Here is a 21,001-nt window from a genome sequence, read left to right as displayed (position 1 = left end):
CATATGCAATCCAACTCATCAACAGATGTGTACCTTTTACAAAGGGTGTGTGTATACAAGATAAAGATATTAATGCAATGGAATCTAATAGATGCGATCGAGTTAGGAGAATGTAGAAGATAAGGAATTATGATGCACTAATGAGTTTCCAATGTAGTCCACAATCTACACACACAAGAAGCAAGAGTAGTCCACAATTGCCATAAACAAATGTACATGACCAAAGCTGCGTTGGATTGTTACCATACAACAAGGGCCCTTCTTGTGAAATAAAGAATAATGATTGCAAATTTAAAAAGGTGCACACGTAATCAAACTATGAACTCAACCATATCCACAGGGGCTCTTGTTAGAGCTCTAAAGAGTGGTTTTGCTAATGACCATAGTCCATCTGATAGAAGATTAATTCCCATCAAAACATATTTTGACCCCAAGGTTAGAGGTCAATAGGAGGGAGCAATGACATGACTCTTTATAGTTGATTAACAATGTGCCACCAAAACATAGCACATTACATATTGCTTGCCTATTGAATCCATGAGTAGAGCCTCCTCCGCTTTGACCACCACAACAGTGGGCCTTGAAAACCCCTTGAAGTGCACATTACCTCATCCACATCCTCCCCCATACTGTCTCTTATTCTATCCCCTGCACACTATACCACCTCTAAAAGGTGTTATTCTTCTACCTTTTGTGGCAAAGTCCACCAGAGCCTTGTATTGTGCCAATAAGATATAGGACTGCTAATTTCCCCATCATGGCAACATTTAGAGTTAGTAATAGTCATCCACTATCAAAAGCAACAATTTGTGATTAGCATTCCATTAATTTGTATACAAGCGATTTGGCCCTCGTGTTTCTAATAAAATAAAGCCTCCTCTTTGCTGCTATTATTCAATGCATAGAGTAAGACGAGGTGGACAAGTGTAGTTAGCATCATAGTAGAAAAGAGATGGACAAATATTTTCAGTCAAACAAGCATTGTGCCCAAAAGATGGGATATGTTGGAAGCGTAGGATCCTGAAGGGTCTCTATTGCTTATCTTTCAAAGGTATATTACCTAAATACAAAGAAAATTATGATACAAGAATACCTGTATCCTGTAAAGAATTTTAGAACAAGAAAACCCACCTATTTAAAAAAAATCATCACAATCATTGTTTTTGAAGAGCCATTAGTGCATATGGACGCCAAATTTTTGCAGCTGATATATCTAGCTTTAATGAAAAACAAAGGCCCCGCAATAAAAGGTTTGTCCTGACAACCTGTCATGTCAGCACACAGTCATTATAAGTAAAATATCAGTAGCAAGTTGTACCATCTATACATTGAATATATTTGCCACAGGCATCTTGTGCCTTAAGCAAAGGTACAGGCCATACAAACGGGAAGACAATAACAGAAAACACCTAACAACTCACCATCCAGACTTCTTGGTTGAATTTTTTGAGAGGAATAGTTTGTAGTATCGAATTCTGAGACATAGGAGAAACGGTTGCTTCCTCCACATAGCAGACATCAAAAAGAATACGAGCTGCAGTTGCCACTGTGCTAATTGGTACATCAACCCTATCTTCAGGTTCAAAAATCAGACCAATGTTTAGGAGTGCAAGGGCAATTGACAAGTCGTTGCCTTCACATAATGCGAGAATCATTCGTGACAGATTCTGACATAATGTCCTGTCAATTTGCTTGCTCTGTTGGAAAAAACCAAAGTCACTTACAATGGCATATGCAGAGATATGACATACTATTTTCTGTGTTCACTTTGCTCTAAATATAGATAAATCACTATTTCTATGCAAAACGGACAGCAACTATATAGCAAACCTGTCCATAATCAAGAAGTCCTAATCGGCCATCAGACAACAAGAAGAGGTTGCCAGCATGAGGATCAGCATGAAACACCCCATCCAGAAATATCATCTGCAAGAAAAGCTTTCAGAAAGAAATCCATCACTCGATCTATCTTCCTCTTTGCTTTAAATAATAACCATAAGGTTGCTTACAAGCTTAAAAATCACCGGAAAGCCCCTGCATTGATATGTTAACATGTAGCAAGTGAAACTCTTTAAACAAGCTTCTACTAGAAGTCCCTCTGATTTATGGTAGATAGGTGTGTCATGTACTCCATTGACACCGAGGCACCTATTAAACAAAGATGTCTTTATGGAAGAAAGTTTTGGACATCCAGTTGTATTCATGATACATTAGTCCAACTGGCTCGAAAATCTAGTCCAGTGACTGTTTACCCCAAGTGATGGAGTGCAAAAATCATTCGGATTCTCTATGCTACAAAGCACTACAGGATGTGAAAATGGAAATAGGTCATGGTTTTAAGGACTTGTTTCACATGTCATAAATTAAGATGTGCATACCCAACATTGATTTTGCATCCCCTTCTAGGATTGTTTCTATAGCAACAATTCTACCCCTGTTGAGACAGCTGCGGTACAAGCTTCAGTTAACACTGGTAATGTGATGAGCAAGGCAGTGTTACATACCAAAACGCCCCCTTGGATCTGTGGATGCACACAAAACTAATAATTTAACGCTCGAAATGTGACAGAAAATTGGCAAACACCTGGAAAACTTACAGTCAACCACATTCATCATACTCCAAAGTATCGGCAGTGCATCACAAGTCTGGGATGAATATTTGAAAGACTCTAGAATGAGGTAGTTGAAGGTCATTCAAATGCAATGCAAAAACTTGCAGGCACACAAGCAAGCAGAGGCTTTAATTTTTCCACTTTCTGTAATCAAAGGCAGGATGGCCTAGGACCTTGAATCTTGAAGCTTCCTTTGGATTGAGTTAGAGTGGATGGTGAATAAGACATCTCAACTATGGTTGGTGAATCTCTTATCTGTCGTACTGGTGAATATTGATGAGAAAGTATGTGTATCTTTGTCCTGTTGTAAGACAGGTAACTTGTGCCATCTATGGTCTCTGCAGTGAAAAAGGATAGACTCAGTGCACCTTAAAGTTAGTCTTTTGTCCACATATAACAAAAGCCACAAACAACAAAAAACCTCATACATGGACAAACATGTTCCACCAGATTGTCTGAAAATTCACCTGTCCATAAGCCCTCAATAGATGTCTCACAGCTTGTTGTGCATCTGGTAGCCTGCTACGGCAAAACAAGCACAAAAGACAAAGCAGTGCACTGCTGAGTAAATGTAAACTAGCAACTACTCTTTAAGTTTATCCAAATGCTCAGCTCACCTGGACTGGAGATCATTGTTGACGGGATGTAAAATATGGGTGAAGGGAGTACCATCAATCCTCTACAAAATTAGTCATCACAAGTATCACTTGTACAGCTTGCAATCAATCATTTCACTTCTTCAATCAAGAATTTTAGATCTCAATTGTTTGATATGCATTTCACACTCACTAGGTCATAGATTGCTGCATTAGTCTGCATGAACGGAAAAAAACAAGTTTACCTCCATCACAATAAGTCGCTTTGAACAATATTTGCTGTATGGCAAAGGACATACTATTTGGTCAAATCCATTTGTATGCAGACTATTCCTGATAGCAATCTTCACAGAAGAACCACAGATGTTCAGATAATTCACTTGGATTCTGCCTAATATTGCTAAATAAAATGACTGCACAAATAGCCAAAGCAGAGACACAATACTACCTTGAAACAACCTTGAAATTCCTGATAGTTTTGTCCACAATAAATGTGCAGCAAAACATATATCTAGAAAACTAATGACTGCATCATATAGGTTAGCACCAGCCTATGCTACCAAACAGTATAATAGTCAAATGCATGTGAACCACAGGCAATGAGATTATGGAAAGCCCAGCAATCAAGATGGCTTTTCTCCAGTCAATCACTTACTTAAAGCACTGTTGATCAGAAGTCTTGCTTCCATGCAAGAACCTAGGTTTTAAACCTGCTATCATAAAGCAACACCAAATCATGTGATTTGGAGTATGAGATATACCTCATTTACCATTGAAGGTCCTATTCACCTGATCCCTACGTGCAGATATGGGGCTGCATATCATGTCATTATTAAGGCAAGCGGTATGAAGAGGTTCTGGTGCCTCTATAAAGTCTACAATAGAGCTGATGACAGATTCTTGAAATGAACCCTCCAGACTCCATTCTTTATTTCAGACGGAGCATTTCCCTGGCTTTGATAGAAAACCATATTCCCGAATGCAGCAAACATTGTAGAAATTACAGGCATTAGGATTGAGTAAAAAATTACCATAAACCACACTTCCCGTTTAAAGTTGAACTCCAAAGGAATCGTCTTTTGTATCTCTTTGACAATCTGCACAAGATGGACACATTCCAGCACTTTCACCTTCCAGCGCACAAAAAACTACTAACACAATTTTTTGTTGATGTGAACCTACTTACGGGAAAAAGATCAACCGGAAGTTGCCCTTGTAAAAATCTAGCCAACTGTATGTGCGAGAAGAAAGATATTAAAACAAACAAACCAACATTTTCAATTGCGCATAAGCCCTTTGACCAAACAGAAACAAATTATCCATTAGATCATTGAAAGTAACAAATACAGCACTAGGATAATGCACCACACATACACATGGTTGTAGTTTCTGATGGGCGAGCTGTGCACTGTGACTTCAGATTCTTAGGACAGAAAGTAGTACAAATAATACTATGCTCTACTGTTGATTAAAAGATGGATGAGTAGCTACGTGGAACTCTTTTGCCAGTCTGGCCAATTATTTGTTAGATTCACAACATTCATACGATCTTTTAATGGTGGATGAAAATTTGGAGAGTTAACTCAGTCTATATATTAGATACTATGTGGAAAGTGATTGTAATGCTAACATGAAAGCAGGCAAAAGCAATCCAAAACAAGTCAATTCAGTACCCAAGCAATATTCCGTAGATCAGACCGCATCAGCACTTCCATCCCTCTATGTTGCACCTTGATAGCAACTCGCGTACCATGCTTGAGAATACCTCCATGTACCTGAAGATTATGCATGAAAAGTCTAGAACACCTTCCACAGCCCCTTGAAAAACAGTTCATGTTATTCACATTTCTAGCCTTCAATTGGACCATGTTTAGGTGGTTGAAGTATTAATATAAACTCAATCAATTTAAACGGCAACCTGCTATTACCTGTGCTATAGAGGCCGCTGCAAGTGGCTCTTTTTCCACTTCACTAAAGACAGCATCCAGTGGCACAAGACTACCCTTGGCATATGAATCACAGCCCCAAGGACATTTTGCAAGTTGTTCACAAATACTAATCTCAATATCATGAAATGGGCGCGGAGGTGCACTATCTAGCAGCTTTGAAAGATGTTTAGCCCATGCCTTAGGGATAAATTCCTAGATGAAAACAATGAGATCAGAAATAATCAAAAGTTACTAACAACAACAGTGAATTAGCACACATCAAGCATCAAAAGCATAAAATGTTGCACACATGAGCCTATAAATTAGTATTGACAGATTAACAAGATATAAAGAGTATGGTCTGAAACTGAAGATGTTTTCATGTGTAGATCACCAGACCTCATAAGACATAAGCCAATTAAAGATAAAAGTTAGATGTAAAACCAAAAATTCACCTAACACTTGCTGAATCATGCCAGAAGTTATGCTAGAATATGTTCAGATAGTGGTTGATAAGAGTAGGAAGAGGTGGAGCTGTTATGATAGTAATCTGGAGGGGAGAAGACTGAATAGCAATGGGAGACAAGCCAGACAGAAAGGAGGTATTACCTACACCCATGCTCCTAACCTGCCATCCTTCCCACCTTTTATCTTCATACCACCACCAGGGTGGTTCCGTACATTTAGTACGATACATTCAGTATGGGAATATGTACGGTATGGAACGTACACAAAAAGTTTAATAATAAAATACATTGTTTCATACGTTCATTAAAAAAAATACATATAAAACTTCATATAAAATTAGCCTACCCATATAAAATGTGCGACTTAAAGATAGATCATGAAGGGGCCTAGGCATTGTGGAGAAGAATGAGGAGAAAGGAGGAGAGGGAGAGGAAGAGGGATTTGGGAAAAGGAGAGGGTGTAATATGTATGAATGAAACTTGAAAGTGAGAGAGAGGGAGAGGTAGAGGGAGAGGGAGAGGGAGAGAAGGTGAGAAAGGGATAGGGAGAGGGAGAGGAAGAGGAAGAGGGACAGGGACAGGGACAGGGATAGGAGGAAGAGAAGGTGAGGGAAAGGGAGAGGAAGAGGGCAAGGGAGAGAGAGAGTAGGGTGATTGAAGAAGACAATGGCTTGAAAGTTCAGCTCAAGAGAGGGAGATTGATGGAGATGGAGGCTGATTTGTGTGGTGAGATGGCGGGAGGGGGCCCCACTTTTATAAGGGCTGAGGTGTGGGAAAAAAGAGGAAGGAGTATGAAAGAGGCATGAGTGTGAAAGAAAAGAACTTTGAATGTGTAACAGGGAAAAGTTTCAAAAAAATGCACCAATGGACATTTTAAGTGGTCTTTTTTCTTTTGTAAAGTTCGAACATGCGCAAACCGTACAGTACCATACAAAACAAACATACGGTACCATACAGTACAAAACGTACCAAATGTGCACGGAATGCCACCCTGGACCACCACCATTTTGCCACTCTCCTCTCTCAGCTGATACCTCAAGCATCAACTTGTTTTCTACTCCATGTCCTCTCTCTGCAGGTCTACCTTCCGTTGTGCAAAAGTGTTATCACCACCCAACAACATTAACCAGAATATAATTGCATTGATTCGCTGCTTATATAGACTCTAACCATTAATATGCATTTGCTTTTGGAATTTTATTTTTTAAGAATTCGAGAACAGACAGTCAAACATAAATCCTTCTGTTCTTTAATTTGTGTCACAGAGTTGCTCAAAACTTTACCCAAACACAAACACAAATTGGCCCAAAACCCTGCACCCTTGCAGCATTTCTTTAAGCTGTTACTCGATCTTAGATGTGCCTACCAGCACCCTGTGTGAATCAGTTCAGCCAGCTATAGGCAACCTAGATCTACTGCCTTGTGATCCACAGCAGCATACATGCAGCCAGACAGCATCCAATGATCAGATTGTTGGGATAAAGGCCCGATTTTAACCCCCCGTGTATAGTACATGTGAATGCACCCTTTACATGCCCTAAATATAAATACATTTTATTATTTGTGTACCAACACATTGTTGGTACACTCTAACGATTTGTACTTTCACTCTGCTCACTCACTCTTCGGCCGTCACACACTCTCTCTCGCTCACTCCCGCTCGACTTCCATCCCTCTCAGCTGTGCTCTTCTTTCAACAACTGGTATCAGAGCTTAAGGTTCTGTGCACGCTTCCCAACGTCTTCCTAGTCGACAAACACAGCTAACAGGTGATACGCAGTCAACAAGTGAAGAAGACCAGCAGCCGAGCAGAAAACTGCTGGCGGCAACCAAGCGATACCAGTCCAGCTGCCAATGGGAACCAGCAGACAGGTCGACGGGAACATGGACCAGGCGGCAGCTACTCGCAACTGGGCAGCGGGCGTGGACCACAGGCCTGATTACTGCGCGCAGGCAGGACTCGAGGTGACAAACGCGCAAACAGTTCGACGGGAACGTGGACCAAGCGGCAGCTACTCGCGACTCGGCAGCGGGCGTGGACCAAGCGCCTGTTACTGCGCATGGGCAGGACTTGAGGCGACAAACGTGATTGGCAAGGAGGCGCCATGTCGTGACGAAGGGAACCATCGTGGTGAACTGCCGCAGGGCATGAGATAGGCGCGCGTGGGATGGACACCAACAGGCAGTCAATCACGCGAGCTCAATGGATCTCCTCCTCCCCGTCTTTTTTTTTTGGAATTTCTCATAATCTCAATTATTCTTTTCCTTTGACGGGAGTTCACGCACTGGAGGCACAGGTCACAATTCTGTGCAAAATTGAGCTAGAAATTTGGGGCTTTTCCCACAATTGACTCTGGTTATGCCTGTCAGCGTTTTTCGAGTCAAAAATTGCAGACATTGCAAGCAGTGACCTCAATTAATTTGGGGATTTTGCCAAATTTGTTGGAATTTCGCTCTTTTGAGCAAAATTTCCTGACATTGGATCCCAGAAATTTGGGGCTTTTCATGTATTGGCAAAGTTTTGCTCAGCTGGGTTAGATTGGTTGACATTTATGCAGTTTTGGACTTGAAATTTTGGGGATTTGCGCAGAATTTGGTAAATTTCTACATTTTTGCCCATGTGGTGGTTGGTTCATGTACAAACAACAGAGATTTATTTCTGGTTGAGAAAGAACAGCAGTGTATTTTGCTGGTTCAGCTTGTGCTTCTGCAGATTAGTGCATTTACTCCTGTGTTCGTGATAAATCAGCTCAAATCTGCAAATTTAGACTTTGATGATAAGTTGAGGGCGATCTTTTTGATCATGACACTGCCTGACTCTTGGGAGACTTGGTGGTTTCACTAAGCAATAACCCCAATCTCTCATATGATGGGGTGAGGGGTTCTATCTTGAATGAAGAAATTAGACATATGTCTAGTGGAGAAGGCAGCAACTCAGCTTACAATGTAAGAGGCAGGGCTGCAAAGAAAAATGTAAGTGCAAGAAATAGAAACAGGAGTAAGAGCAAAGGAAAGGAAAAGAGTGGCATTACTTGCTATCACTGTGGTCGAAAGGGCCACAAGAAACCCGATTGCACGTATTACAAAAGGGAACAAGAAAGAGAGAAGAATGCAAGAGATAAAATGGAGAAGGAAGATAAGACAGATGCATCGGAGACAACCAAAGGCAAAGAAAATGCCAATGTGGCCTCTAGTGTGGTCATAGAGGAGCTTTCAAATACAAAGGTTGATGCATTATGTGCAGTTGATTATGATGCCCTTGTATGTTACATGCAGGATATGCAGATAACCAAGGCTGATGTGATTGATGCACTTTGTCAGTTGATGATGGTGTCACTCAAACTTGGATTGTAGACTCTGATGCCTCTTTCCATGTGGCTCCTTGCTTGGAGTGTTTTGCTATGTTCAATGCAGGTAGTTATGGAAATGTGTATATTGGAAATAACCATGCTTGCAGCATTGATGGGATTGGCACTGTACACCTGTCTTTAGACAATGGTCAAGAGCTTATGTTGAAAGACGTCAGATATGTGTCTGGCATTAAAAAGAGTTTACTATCTATTGGTCAGCTAGACCTGCATGGCTACAACACACTGTTTGGTGGTGGTTTGTGGAAAGTAAAAAGGGTTCCATGCTGATTGCAAAAGAAACCAAGAATGCCACTTTGTATTGTTTGCACTATAAAGCCTTGAATGGCAAGTTTCTTGCAGTTGCTGAAATTTGCAGCCACTTGGAGTTATGGCATAAGAGATTAGGCCATATGAGCCAAAAAGGACTTTATGTCCTTACCTCTCTGAAGAGGATTGATGAAAAAGGCGCCAAACTTGATTTTTGTAATGAGTGTCAGTTTGGAAAGCAAATAAAAATTTCCTTTTACTTTGGTGTCTCTCGTAAGTCCAATGTCTTCAACTTAGTGCATTCTAATATATGTAGTATGCCCGTGAAATCAATGGGTGGTGCTGCATATTTTGTCTCCTTTATTGATGATTGTTCCAAGAAGATTTGGGTGTACTTGCTGAAAAAGAAAAGCGAAGTGCTTGCTGTTTTTAAAACTTTTCATGCATTTGTGACCACCCACATAGGTAGAAAGCTGAAATGCTTGAGAATTGATAATGGGGGTGAGTTCACATAGACTCAATACAAGTCATTTTGTGACTTACATGGCATTAAGAGGAAGCTTACATCCCCTTACAGCCCTTCTTCAAATGGGGTGGCTGAAAGATATAATAGAACTTTATGTGAAAGAGTGTGGTGCATGCTGTCCATTGCTAATCTCCCTCATGCATTTTGGGGAGAGGCACTCAAAACCGAGGTTCACATTTGCAACCGCTCTCCAAACAGGTCCTTGAATAATGGCATCCTTGAGGAGGTTTGGTCTGGCAAATTGGCCTTATTTGGCTATGATGCTTTTGTGCATTTTAGGGATGAGCTGAGGAACAAACTTGACCCAAAATCCACCAAAGGCATTTTCATGGGCTATAGTGATGAGGGTGAATTTGGCTACAGAGTGTGGCTACCTCAATCCAAAAAAATTATTCGTAGCCGTAATGTTGTGTTTAATTACGCAAAATTGTTGAAAGGGACTTTAGCCTCTAATGAAGATCTGAAAAATGTGAAGCTTCAGAGTTTGCAGCCACCTATTACTTCAGAAAATGAGCCTCATGGTGCTGTACCACAGGCTGAAATTGATAATCAGCTGGTTATTTTTGAGCCAGATGATGATGGACAGTAAATAGAAGCACAAGGAGGTCATGGACAACAAGATAGGCTTGCTGATTATGAAAATGCAAGTGCTGGAATTGAAAATGAAGGTGTTGTACAGCATGAACAGTATGCTGAAAATGGCTTACAGTAGCCAATAAATGCTGAAAATAATATACCTTTAGATGTAGACTCAATTCCTGAAAATTGATCATTGGGTACGTAGGTCTACACGCGTAAGAAGGCAACCACATAGGTTTGATCCCTCCTTGCATTATGTGATGTTTACAGATGAGGGTGAGCCTCTTACATACAAAGAGGCCAAGTCATGTAAGTTCAGTAGTAAGTGGAAGCTAGCTATGCAGGAAGAGATTAAATCTCTATATGCAAATGATACTTGGGATCTTGTGTCATTGCCCAAGGGAAGAAAGCCACTTCCAAATAAATTGGTGTACAAAGTAAAGACAATTGATGGGAAACCCAAGTACAAGGCAAGACTGGTTACCAAAGGGTATGCACAGAAGGAAGGGATTAACTAACAAGAGGTCTTCTTACCTGTTTTGAAGATGGCCACTCTACGTGTGCTTTTTGCTCTCACTGCTGTATTGGAGCTGTATCAAATGGATGTAAATATGAGGAAATCTACATGAAACAGCCCGAGGGCTTTGTAGTTCCTGGAAAAGAGCAAATGGTGTGTAAGCTAAAACGCAGCCTGTATGGGCTGAAGCAAGCACCACGGCAATGGTACAAAAAGTTTGACACTTTTATGCTATCTCATGAGTTTACACGCAGCCATACAGATCATTGCTTGTACATGAAAAAGGATACAGATGGCAGCCCCATCATACTTGTTTTGTATGTGGATGATATGTTGCTAACTAGGAAAAGAAACACTAGCTTGGATGCTCTCGAAAATCAGTTGAAATCAACGTTCTCCATGAAAGATTTAGGGAATGCAGAGCATATTTTGGGCATGAGGATTCGTAGAGATAGAATGCAGAAATTGTTGTTTTTATCTCAAGAAAAGTACATGGGAAAGGTATTGGAAAGCTAAGCCTTTTGGGGTATCCTTACCTCCTTATCTCAAGCTTAGCAAATCCAACAGCCCGAAAGATGACGTGGAAGCAAATGCTATGAAGGGAGTTCCTTATGCATCAGCTTGTGGCTTTCTTATGTATGCTATGGTTGCTACTCATCCAGACATTGCTCATGCACTAGGAGTTGTTAGCAAGTTTATATCAAATCCTAGCAAAGCACATTGGGAGGCTGTCAAGTGTATTCTTCGATACCTTAAGGGTACACAAAGAAAAAGTATTTGCTAAGGGTAAGGTGCACTTAGTTTGTAGGGTTATTGTGATGCAGACATGGAAGGTGACTTGGACACTCGTAGGTCCACCAGCAAGTATGTCTTTACAGTTGCTGGTGGGGCTGTTTCTTGATGTTCCAGATTGTAGAACATTGCTGCACTAAGTACCATTGAAGCTGAATACATATCAGCTACTAAAGCTTCTAAGGAAGCTATATGGTTGAGAAGACTTGAGATGATCTCGGCATGTCTATGGGTACTGCAGTTTTGGGATGTGATAACCAGAGTGCTTTGTATTTGGCTAAGAATGCCATGTATCATTCACGCACAAAGCATATAGATGTGCGATATCACTTCATCAGACAGATTCTGGAAGATGATCAAATCACATTGACCAAGATTAAAACATAAGATAAGCCTACAGATGTTCTCACTAAAAGTCTAAGCAAAGCTCAGCACGAGCATTGCATTCGACTAGTAGGAGTTGGTTAGCTAGAGGTTCACATCGGACCTTTAAGTGGAAGGTTGTTGGGATAAAGGCCCGGTTTTAACCCCCCGTGTATAGTACATGTGAATGCACCCTTTACACGCCCTAAGTATAAATACATTTTATTCTTTGTGTACCAACACATTGTTGATACACTCTAATCAATTCATACTTTCACTCTGCTCACTCACTCTTCGGCCATCACACTCTCTCCCGCTCACTCCTACTCGACTTCCATCCCTCTCAGCTGTGCTCTTGTTTCAACACAGATCAGCAAGCACACTGTCAGTTTGGCCACTCATCAGTTAAAACAGCAAGGCTGCATGTCACCTGCAGGAGAATAGCCACACCAATAAGCAACAGGCCAGAAATATCACCAGCACTATAGACAGCATTTCCAACACTTTAATGGGCATCACCAGCCTAGGAAGCAGCTCCAACAAATCCGGACAGCCACAAAAAGTGCTTGCAACAGCCTTGTCAAGTCTAGAACAGCAGCGCCCTCTGTTATGGACAACAAGCATTGAGCAAAGGCTTCCCAATCTTCCTTGAGTAGCGGCCATTACGTATCTTTAATTCTTTTGGCTCGTGGCTTTTCCCTGCACAGAAAAAGCCACACAGCTTTTAGAATGCAACAGCAATCAATTAATAAATTATTTATCTATTTCCACTTCCTTGATCTGATCATGCTGTCACGTCAGCATTGTCACATGATCATCTGCCATGTCAACATGCCACATTACCACACGGCATATCATCACTCTAGAACATAGTCATATCTATAGTCGAACAAATCATCTCAAAATCCTCTTTCCAATCATGTGACTTTTATCCACAAATCACATTCCTATAGAAAGTTGATGACTTTGACCTATCTTGAAACTAAGCACGTTCATCATGCAATCATATCCACATTCATCTCATCGTCATGTACTGTGACAAGTTACGGTTATGCCCTGTTCCAATCATTTAGGGTCTATCCATAGAGACAATACACAAGATTTCAAACTTACTCTTGGTTGTAATGTCGCAAGTTCAGCCAGATGCCTCGCAACTTGAGTGACCAACAATTGTGGAAGGTACCCCAACCAGCCCAAGGTACCCTAGATTCTTTTGCTTCCACTAGCTTTGACTTACCCAAACCCTCATCTAAAGATGTCAAGGACTAGCTCGCACTTGTTCCACATCCCCCTCTTGAATATCAAAAATGAGAAGCCATCAGAAACACTAGAATGCCCACTTAGGGATCAACAACTATCAAAAAACCTATCAGCACATTCATTGCAACCACCACCCATCCAAACTCTTAGCATCGTCATAAAAAGGAAAACTCAAATCTACTTGCTTTTTTTAATGTTGGTCCGTTCTCCTCCATTCCCTCATGAGCCTATCATAACTCTTCTCATAACAATACCAACACTTTCCCTTCAACCAATTCTACAAGACCTTCCAAGCCCTGGCAAAGGTCGCCCATATGGATTGACATATCCTGATCATGATGATAAAAACAAAAGCCACTTCATCCCTTTTCTCCCAAAAGTCCACTAGCTCAAGCTTAACTATCATGAGGATGTGAAATTTTGATGCTTTGCTTGGCATTGGACTAAGTGTTAATCAAATGTGCAAATGTGAGGTGCACATATCATGTGCAACTTAGTTATTCGACAATGACAGGCCAAGGACCTGGGTGTCAAAGGTAAAAGTTGTAATAAGTTATATGTCAAGTACTAGGTGGTGCCCACTGTCAAATTTTGGCCTAGAAGATTTTGCTGGACATTAATGTCAATGGTGACATTAGGAACTAGGCATTCATTAATTAATTAATGCAAGTTCAATGGCTAATAAATGCTCACAAATCCTCCGATGACAAATTGGGCCAGCCAATTTATTTGTTGGTTGTGTTGTGCTGATCCAATTGCCGCCCACTTGGCTACATCATTAAAAAATCTGCATTTGACTCGTCTGCATCATCACCATCTACCATGTCATCGTCATCTACTGCATTCTGTTGTCTTTCTGCTCTAACTCCCGTCTGTCTCATTGATTTGGCTATCACAAAGCTATGTTGTTGCTGCCAAACACATTTGGAGATTGCTTGCTATGTCTTGGAATCCAGCAAAGTATGACATGTGAAGAAACTGCTAGGGTTTGCACTGAGGAAACAAAGTATACGACCATGACAGAAACACATAGACACAAACAATGACATGCAAAACTCCAGCCCTAAACGTAAAATGAAAAACAGCAAACAGAAATAGAGAGAAAGGGAGAACTCTAAAGTGAATGAATCAATGAATGCACTAAATGAATGTAAGAGAGTACAAATGCTCAAGGGCAAAGCACTGAGTGTCAAAGTGTGACGTCCACTGAAGACAGATCCCGAGTTCTATAACCACCAATCAAAGTATGTCAGAGGGTGTAGAAGACCAAAACGCAAATCACCGAAAGCAATAGGATGCCTAGCAACAATAGTGGAGATACACAAGGATATTGATAATGACTGAAACTCCCAACGCAGCAGAATAGGAGTGTCAACTAGGACTAGCAAAATAGGTGTGTCAACTAGGGCCAAATGCAACTGTGGAAGAAGCACCAAGCACCAAGCGGTAGCTGGAAGAAGGGCAGTCGCCAAGGGCTGGAGCGGCAGACAGAGCAGTGGCAGCAATCACAAATGTTGGACAACCATGTGGAGGAAAGCTGATGGTGAAGATCTTCACGTGAACTAAAAAAATCTGCATAGAAGGGATAAAAAATAAATGGCTACAACCTATCTATTTATAAATGTGGATGGATCCTTCCAAATTAGAGTTTCACAAAAACACTCTCGAACCTAGCACCAATTTTGTGTTTTTTATTAAATAAGCATGTTTTGGGGCTATTTAAGAGGCTAAACAACATGGAATACATTTCTTAGGTAAACAATCCCTCTCATATCCAAAACAAGGCTAGAAAGGAAGGCCAACCTAGGTTTACCCAAGGCATCCACCCCAAAGCAACCAAGGCATCGAACAGAGGGTGCGTGGTGGTTGCCTAATGGCCTACCAAGACTATAGAGGTGATGGATATCTTACCAATTTGAAAGAGAGCATCAGTGCCCAGGTGGTGTGCGCATCGAGAATGGAGTGTGTTCAGCAGTAGAGAGAGTAAAGACTTGAGTTGGATGTGTACCAATGTGATATATACAAAGAATAAAAGAATGTATATGCGCAAGGGTGCAGTCACATATACAAGTAAATATATGCACAGGAAGTGTAGTGGAAGGCCTTTACACCCAACAACCTCCCACTTAAAGATCTTGAGCAAGCCTTTAACCAACTCCTACTAGTCCAATGCAATGCTCATGTGCCTTTGCAAGACTCTTAGTGAGAACATCTGCAGGATTATCTTATGTTTTGATCTTAGTCAGTGTGACTAGATCATCATCCAAAACCTGTCTGATAAAGTGATACCGCACATCAATATGTTTTGTATGTGCATGAAACATGGCATCCTTAGCCAAGCATATAGCACTCCGACTATCATATCCAAGTACAGGTGTTTTGGTAGGCAGCTCAAAATCCTTGACCAAATGACCAAGCCAAACAGCTTTTTTCGAAGCTTCAGTGGCTGAAATATATTCAACCTCAATGGTAGAAAGTACTACTATCTTTTGCAATCTAGAGCACCAAGAAACTGGCCCATCAATCAAGGTAAATATGTACCCGCTAGTAGACTTACAAGTATCTAAGTCACCTGCCATGTCTACATCACAATATCCTTGCAGATTTAACGTACCCTTTCCATAGCAAATACATTTTCTTTGTGTGTCATGAAGGTACCGGAAGATGCATTTCATTGCCTCCCGATGTACTTTGCCAAGATTTGGCATAAACTGGCTCACAACTCCCACTGCATGAGCAATGTCAAGTCTAGTGGCAACCATAGCATACATGAGTGACCCACAAGCTGAAGCATAAGAAACACCCTTCATAGAATTGACTGCTTTATCATCTTTTGGACAATCCGCTTTGCTAAGCTTAAGGTATGGTGGTAATGGAACACCAAGTGGCTTAGCATCTGCAATAGAAAATGATCAAGTACTTTACTAATATACTTTTCTTGTGAGAGAAATAAGAGCTACTGCTCTCTATCTCTCATTACATGCATGCCCAAAATGTGTTCAGTTGCACCGAAGTCCTTCATGGAAAAGGCTGAATTCAGCTGTCTTTTTAGTGCTTAACCTAGCTCTTATGCTTATCAACAATAAGCATATCATCCACATAAAGCACAAGGATAATAAGGCTTCCATCATTATCAGCCTTCTTTGTATATAAGCAGTGATCTGCATTGCTTCTTTTAAACCCATGTGAGAGCATGAAGGCATCAAATTTCTTATACCACTGTCTAGAAGCCTATTTTAAAGTCAATTCTTCCTTTCCGTGTATAACCCTTAGACACAAGCTTGGCTTTGTATTTGGGTTTGCCATCCATATAATTGATTTTATGGACCATTTGTTAGGAATAGCTTTCTTATCTTTGGGCAATGGAACCAAATCCCAAATATCATTTTGATACAAAGATTTCATTTCTTCCTACATAGCTAGCTTCCACTTTTTCTTTAACTCACATGATAATGTCTCTTTATATGTAAGAGGCTCATCATTATCTGTGAGTAAAATGCAGTCGAAAGAGGGATCAAACCTCTATATAGGTCTCTTGACACGTGTAAACCTTCTCACCCAATGATCAGTGTTATCAAGCAATGGATCTACATCCAAAGAAATGTCAATGACCTCATTATTTAGTTGCTGAACTACATTTTCAAGTTGCTGTAATACATTTTCGAGCTGCTGTAATTTCTTTTCAGCATGCTAATTTTGTTGCCCAAGCTGATTTTCAGCATCCCTTTGTTGCCATTTTCATCTGGCTCAATAATGACACACTAATTATCAAAACCAGTATCAAATGGAGCTGAATTTTTAGTGGCTGATCATACTGAAATTTCCCTTTCTTTTTGTCTAAATCACTAGATGTGGCATTTTCCAACAGCTTTAATTTATTAAATACCACATCTTGACTGCGTAGTACCTTTTTCATGCTTGGAACCCAAACTCTATAACCCTTTTCACCTTCATCTCCATAACCCATGGAGATGCCTCTGAGGGATTTCATGTCAAGTATGGTTCTGCTATCAACAGATACATGTACATAGCATTTGCAACCAAAGGCCCTTAAGTGGTCATATGGAGCAAGTTTGCCAAACCAAACCTTTTCAAGGACATAGAAATTGGTTGCAAATATGCACTGCGGTTTCAAGTGCATGATATGGAGATCGGTTGCAAATATGCACTGCGGTTTAAGTGCCTCTTCCCAAAACGATTGCGGGAGATTAGTTGTGGATAACACGCACCGAATCTTCTCACATAAAGTGTGATTCATTTGCTCAGTCACACCATTAGAGAATGGATTATAAGGAGCTATAAGCTCCCATTTATATCACAAAACTTATTGAATTCTTTAGATACATACTCTCCCCCATTGTCTATTCTTATACATTTTAGTTTTAAACCCTTTTGAGTACTAACAAGTGCATAAAACCTTTTACAAAGACGTCCAATGTCTCGCTTTTCTCCTTAAGCCAATAAACCCATAGCTTTCTAAAGTGGTCATCAATAAAAGACACAAGTGACAAAATAACGAAAACCACTATGACTTTTTATTGGCATGGTACATATATTAGAATGGACTAAATCCAAAATACATGCCTTCCTAGAGGCCCCATGAGAGTATGAACTCTTTACATATTTTCCCAAAACATAGTCATCACAAAAGTCAAGCTTTGAATTTCTCACAAAAGTCAAGCTTTGAGTTTTTCACATCAACTCTTCTAAGTGAAGAAAGTGCTTGCAAGTGCTTTTGGCTCATGTATCCAAGACACTTGTGACATAGCTCCATGTGTGACTGCCCTTCTACAACTGCAACAAACTTTCCAAGAAGTGCCTTGCACTGAAGATAATATAGAGTTCCCTTTTTACCGCCTCTAGTGACAAGTATGAATCCTTTCTGTATCTTCCACATTCCACCACAAAAGATAGTGAAGTAATCCTTGCTATCTTTTCGCCCAATAGAAAGCAAGTTCTTCTTAATGCCAGGTACATACCCAACATCATGAAGAATCAATTCTTGGCCATTTTCAAGAGCCACGTTTATGGTGCCCACTCCTTCAATATCATATGCATGGTTATTCCCTAAGTAAACTTTCCCAAGGTTACCTATTGCATAAGCAGAAAAACACTTCAAAGATGGAGTTACATGAAATGAAGCACCACTGTCGTCAACAATCCACAATTATGACAAACCATCATGGGCAGACAACAAGGCATCTATCACATCTCTTTTAGTGATATACATGTTTTTCATTATCATAGAATGTAGATCTGAAAATGCACCCAGCAAATTGGCAGCTTTGTTTTTTCCTATCTCCTCAATGACAACATTAGATACCACATTTGCCTTCTCTATTTCTTTAGGAATAAAGCTTCCATCCTTCTCGTTCTCTTTGCCTTTTGCATTAGCCTGCTTCTTGCGTTCTTGCTCCTTTTTATAGTGCCTGCAATCAGGCTTTTTATGCCCTTTGCATCCACATTAATAGCAAGTGACATCTTGTTGTTTTTCCTTGCTTTTGCTATGATTTTTGTGCTTATTTGCAGCATTTGATCTCTTTTCAATTCGTCCTCTTATATTATAGGCTGATTCACTATTTTCCCCACTTGCCTTGCGTCTAATCTCCTTATTAAGGATAGAACCACGCACACCATCAAATATCAAGTTGGGATTGTTGCTCGGTGGCACAACCAATGCTTCCCATGAATCTAGCAAAGTCATAAGCAAGAAGATAGCCTTCCGCTTAGGATCAAAAGCCGGCAAGCCTACATCCTATAACTGACTCAAAATACTAGTGAAAGCATTTAAGTGTTCTAAGGTAGGCTTAGACTCATCAAGCTTCAAGTTGACCAGCTTTCGCATGAAATGGACCTAATTGACAGAAGTTGTATTCTCATACATAGCCCTAAGTTTCTCCCAAACTACATATGCAATGGTGAGTCCCTTGGTATCAACCAAGTTATCATCTGTGATTGCCACTTTGACGTAAGTAATGGCTTTCTTATTCATTTTAGCCCAATCCTCATCTGACAAAGCAACAGGCTTATGTTCTACCAAAGCATCATCACAATCCTTTACAAAAAGTATACCCTACATACGGTCTTTCCAAAGATCAAAGCCATTGCTGTCAAATTTGTGAATCTCAAAAAGATTCTTTGTATCAAATGTAGATGTACCACCAGCCATTTTCAACAATAAAAAGGAACTATAATAAAATGTTGAATACTTTCAACCAATAGCAATGTTGCTGAATATAACAGGAAGTACGCAAAATTGCACTTCCAAAAGTGCCCAAGAAGCAGATATTTCGCTGCAATTTTAGCCCCAAGGGCTAATTATAGCATATACATGAACCAAATCTGATTCATATGCATAAAAGACAACTCCCACTTCAATAATACATCACCATAACACCCAAATGCAATAACCCAGGTGCTGTATGTACTACTGTTTCACTACACAATGAGCATTCAGCAATACATGTACCCAAAGAAGCTACCTTTTTATAACATTCGATACATCCCAGGTCCAAATTTCTGCCACTCAGCAGTGAATCTACTATAATTTCACTATCAAAGCACAAATCGGCTCAAAATGCATCACCAATGTGAAAAGCCCAAAAAAATTTGCAATAAATCTGCCCCAATTGCATTAGTACACCATCCAGAGTGACAAATACATGCAAATCTTGCAGAGATTTCACAAATTCTGCAAAACCCCTAAATTTCAGGGTTCAAATGTGCACAAAGTTTAGTGAAATTGGTTCAGCTAAGCAAAATTTCACTTGTACATGTAAAGCCCCAAAATTTCCAGAGCAAATGGGCACAATGTCTGCAATTTTTAGGTCAAATGTCTCTGTTTTGCCAAGAACAGCATCAAATCTGAGAAAAGCCCCCAATTTCGGCCACAAGTCTACAAAAATCTGAGAGCTGTGCCTACGCCCGTGAACCCCCGTCAGTAAGCAAGGGGTCTGCTATAGAAATTTTAAAAAAACTGATGAAAAATGCTTGAAATGTGACAAAAAAACCGGTCGTTGACCTATTGCCTACCTGCAATCGACGGAAGCCTGCAGTGATTGCCTACTGAGCTGTCGCTTACTGACATGCTGGCCTGGTGGTGCTGCGCCTGTCAAAAAGAATGTTGTCACCTAGTCAATAGTTGTCGCATGCCTGCCATCTAAAACAGGCTTGGTCAAAACGAATGCCTGCTGCCCCTAAACAGACGGACATATGACAAGCTGACTCCTTCGCACGAGCACGCTGAACTGACTCACATTGTCCTCAGGAACCGTGCACACTCTTGCCAAATCTCTAATACTAGTTTGAAGCAGAGCGTGAGTGCCTAGGTGGTGTGCGCATCAAGAATGGAGTGTGTTCAACAATAGAGAGAGTGAAGACTTGAGATGGGCGTGTGCCAATGTGGTACACACAAAGAATAAAAAGATATATTTAACATTTCTAAGCTCAACAGTCCCTCTCAGGCCCAAAACAAGGCTAGAAAGGAAGGCCAACCATAGTTGCACTCGTACATAGTACGAATTGGTTCGTACTATACGGTTCGTACCGTATAGTACCGTACGAATTCGTACCAAAAAACAAGTACCTTTTTTTTTGCGGGGTTGTTGTTGTTGGTGGTGGTTTGGGTTGTTGACTGTTGTTGCTGTGGTGGTGGTGGTAATTTTGTAGCCTTGATCGATCAACCAAGAAAGGTGGTGGAAGCTTGATTAGACTCCTCATACATGTTTTGTTATGATTTATCCTA

At 40.5% G+C, this 21,001-nt stretch overlaps 1 protein-coding gene across 3 annotated transcripts in view; it reads right to left on the bottom strand.

Moving 5' to 3' along the window:
• Nucleotides 1-265: 265 nt before the first annotated feature.
• Nucleotides 266-21,001, bottom strand: part of LOC148037445 (uncharacterized) — a 76,380-nt gene continuing 55,644 nt past the window's right edge. The window contains exons 4-14 of one of the 3 annotated variants that reach the window (XM_087676384.1): nucleotides 5,137-5,349; nucleotides 4,882-4,983; nucleotides 4,395-4,439; nucleotides 4,240-4,305; nucleotides 3,454-3,552; nucleotides 3,230-3,291; nucleotides 3,080-3,131; nucleotides 1,831-1,926; nucleotides 1,422-1,697; nucleotides 1,132-1,265; nucleotides 266-740 (exon numbers count right to left, since the gene is read on the bottom strand). In XM_087676384.1, coding sequence (XP_087532510.1) covers nucleotides 1,155-1,265; nucleotides 1,422-1,697; nucleotides 1,831-1,926; nucleotides 3,080-3,131; nucleotides 3,230-3,291; nucleotides 3,454-3,552; nucleotides 4,240-4,305; nucleotides 4,395-4,439; nucleotides 4,882-4,983; nucleotides 5,137-5,349 — 1,122 coding nt within the window. In that variant the 3' untranslated portion in view covers nucleotides 266-740; nucleotides 1,132-1,154. The other 2 variants (XM_087676385.1, XM_087676383.1) reach the window with 2 other exon arrangements.

This window comes from Lygodium microphyllum, chromosome 4, assembly GCF_053477565.2.
Source record: "Lygodium microphyllum isolate KBCC chromosome 4, Lygodium_microphyllum_v1.1.10, whole genome shotgun sequence".
NCBI lineage: Eukaryota > Viridiplantae > Streptophyta > Polypodiopsida > Schizaeales > Lygodiaceae > Lygodium > Lygodium microphyllum.
Note: the sequence above shows the minus strand (reverse complement) of the source record. Positions and strands in the feature narration are given on the sequence as shown.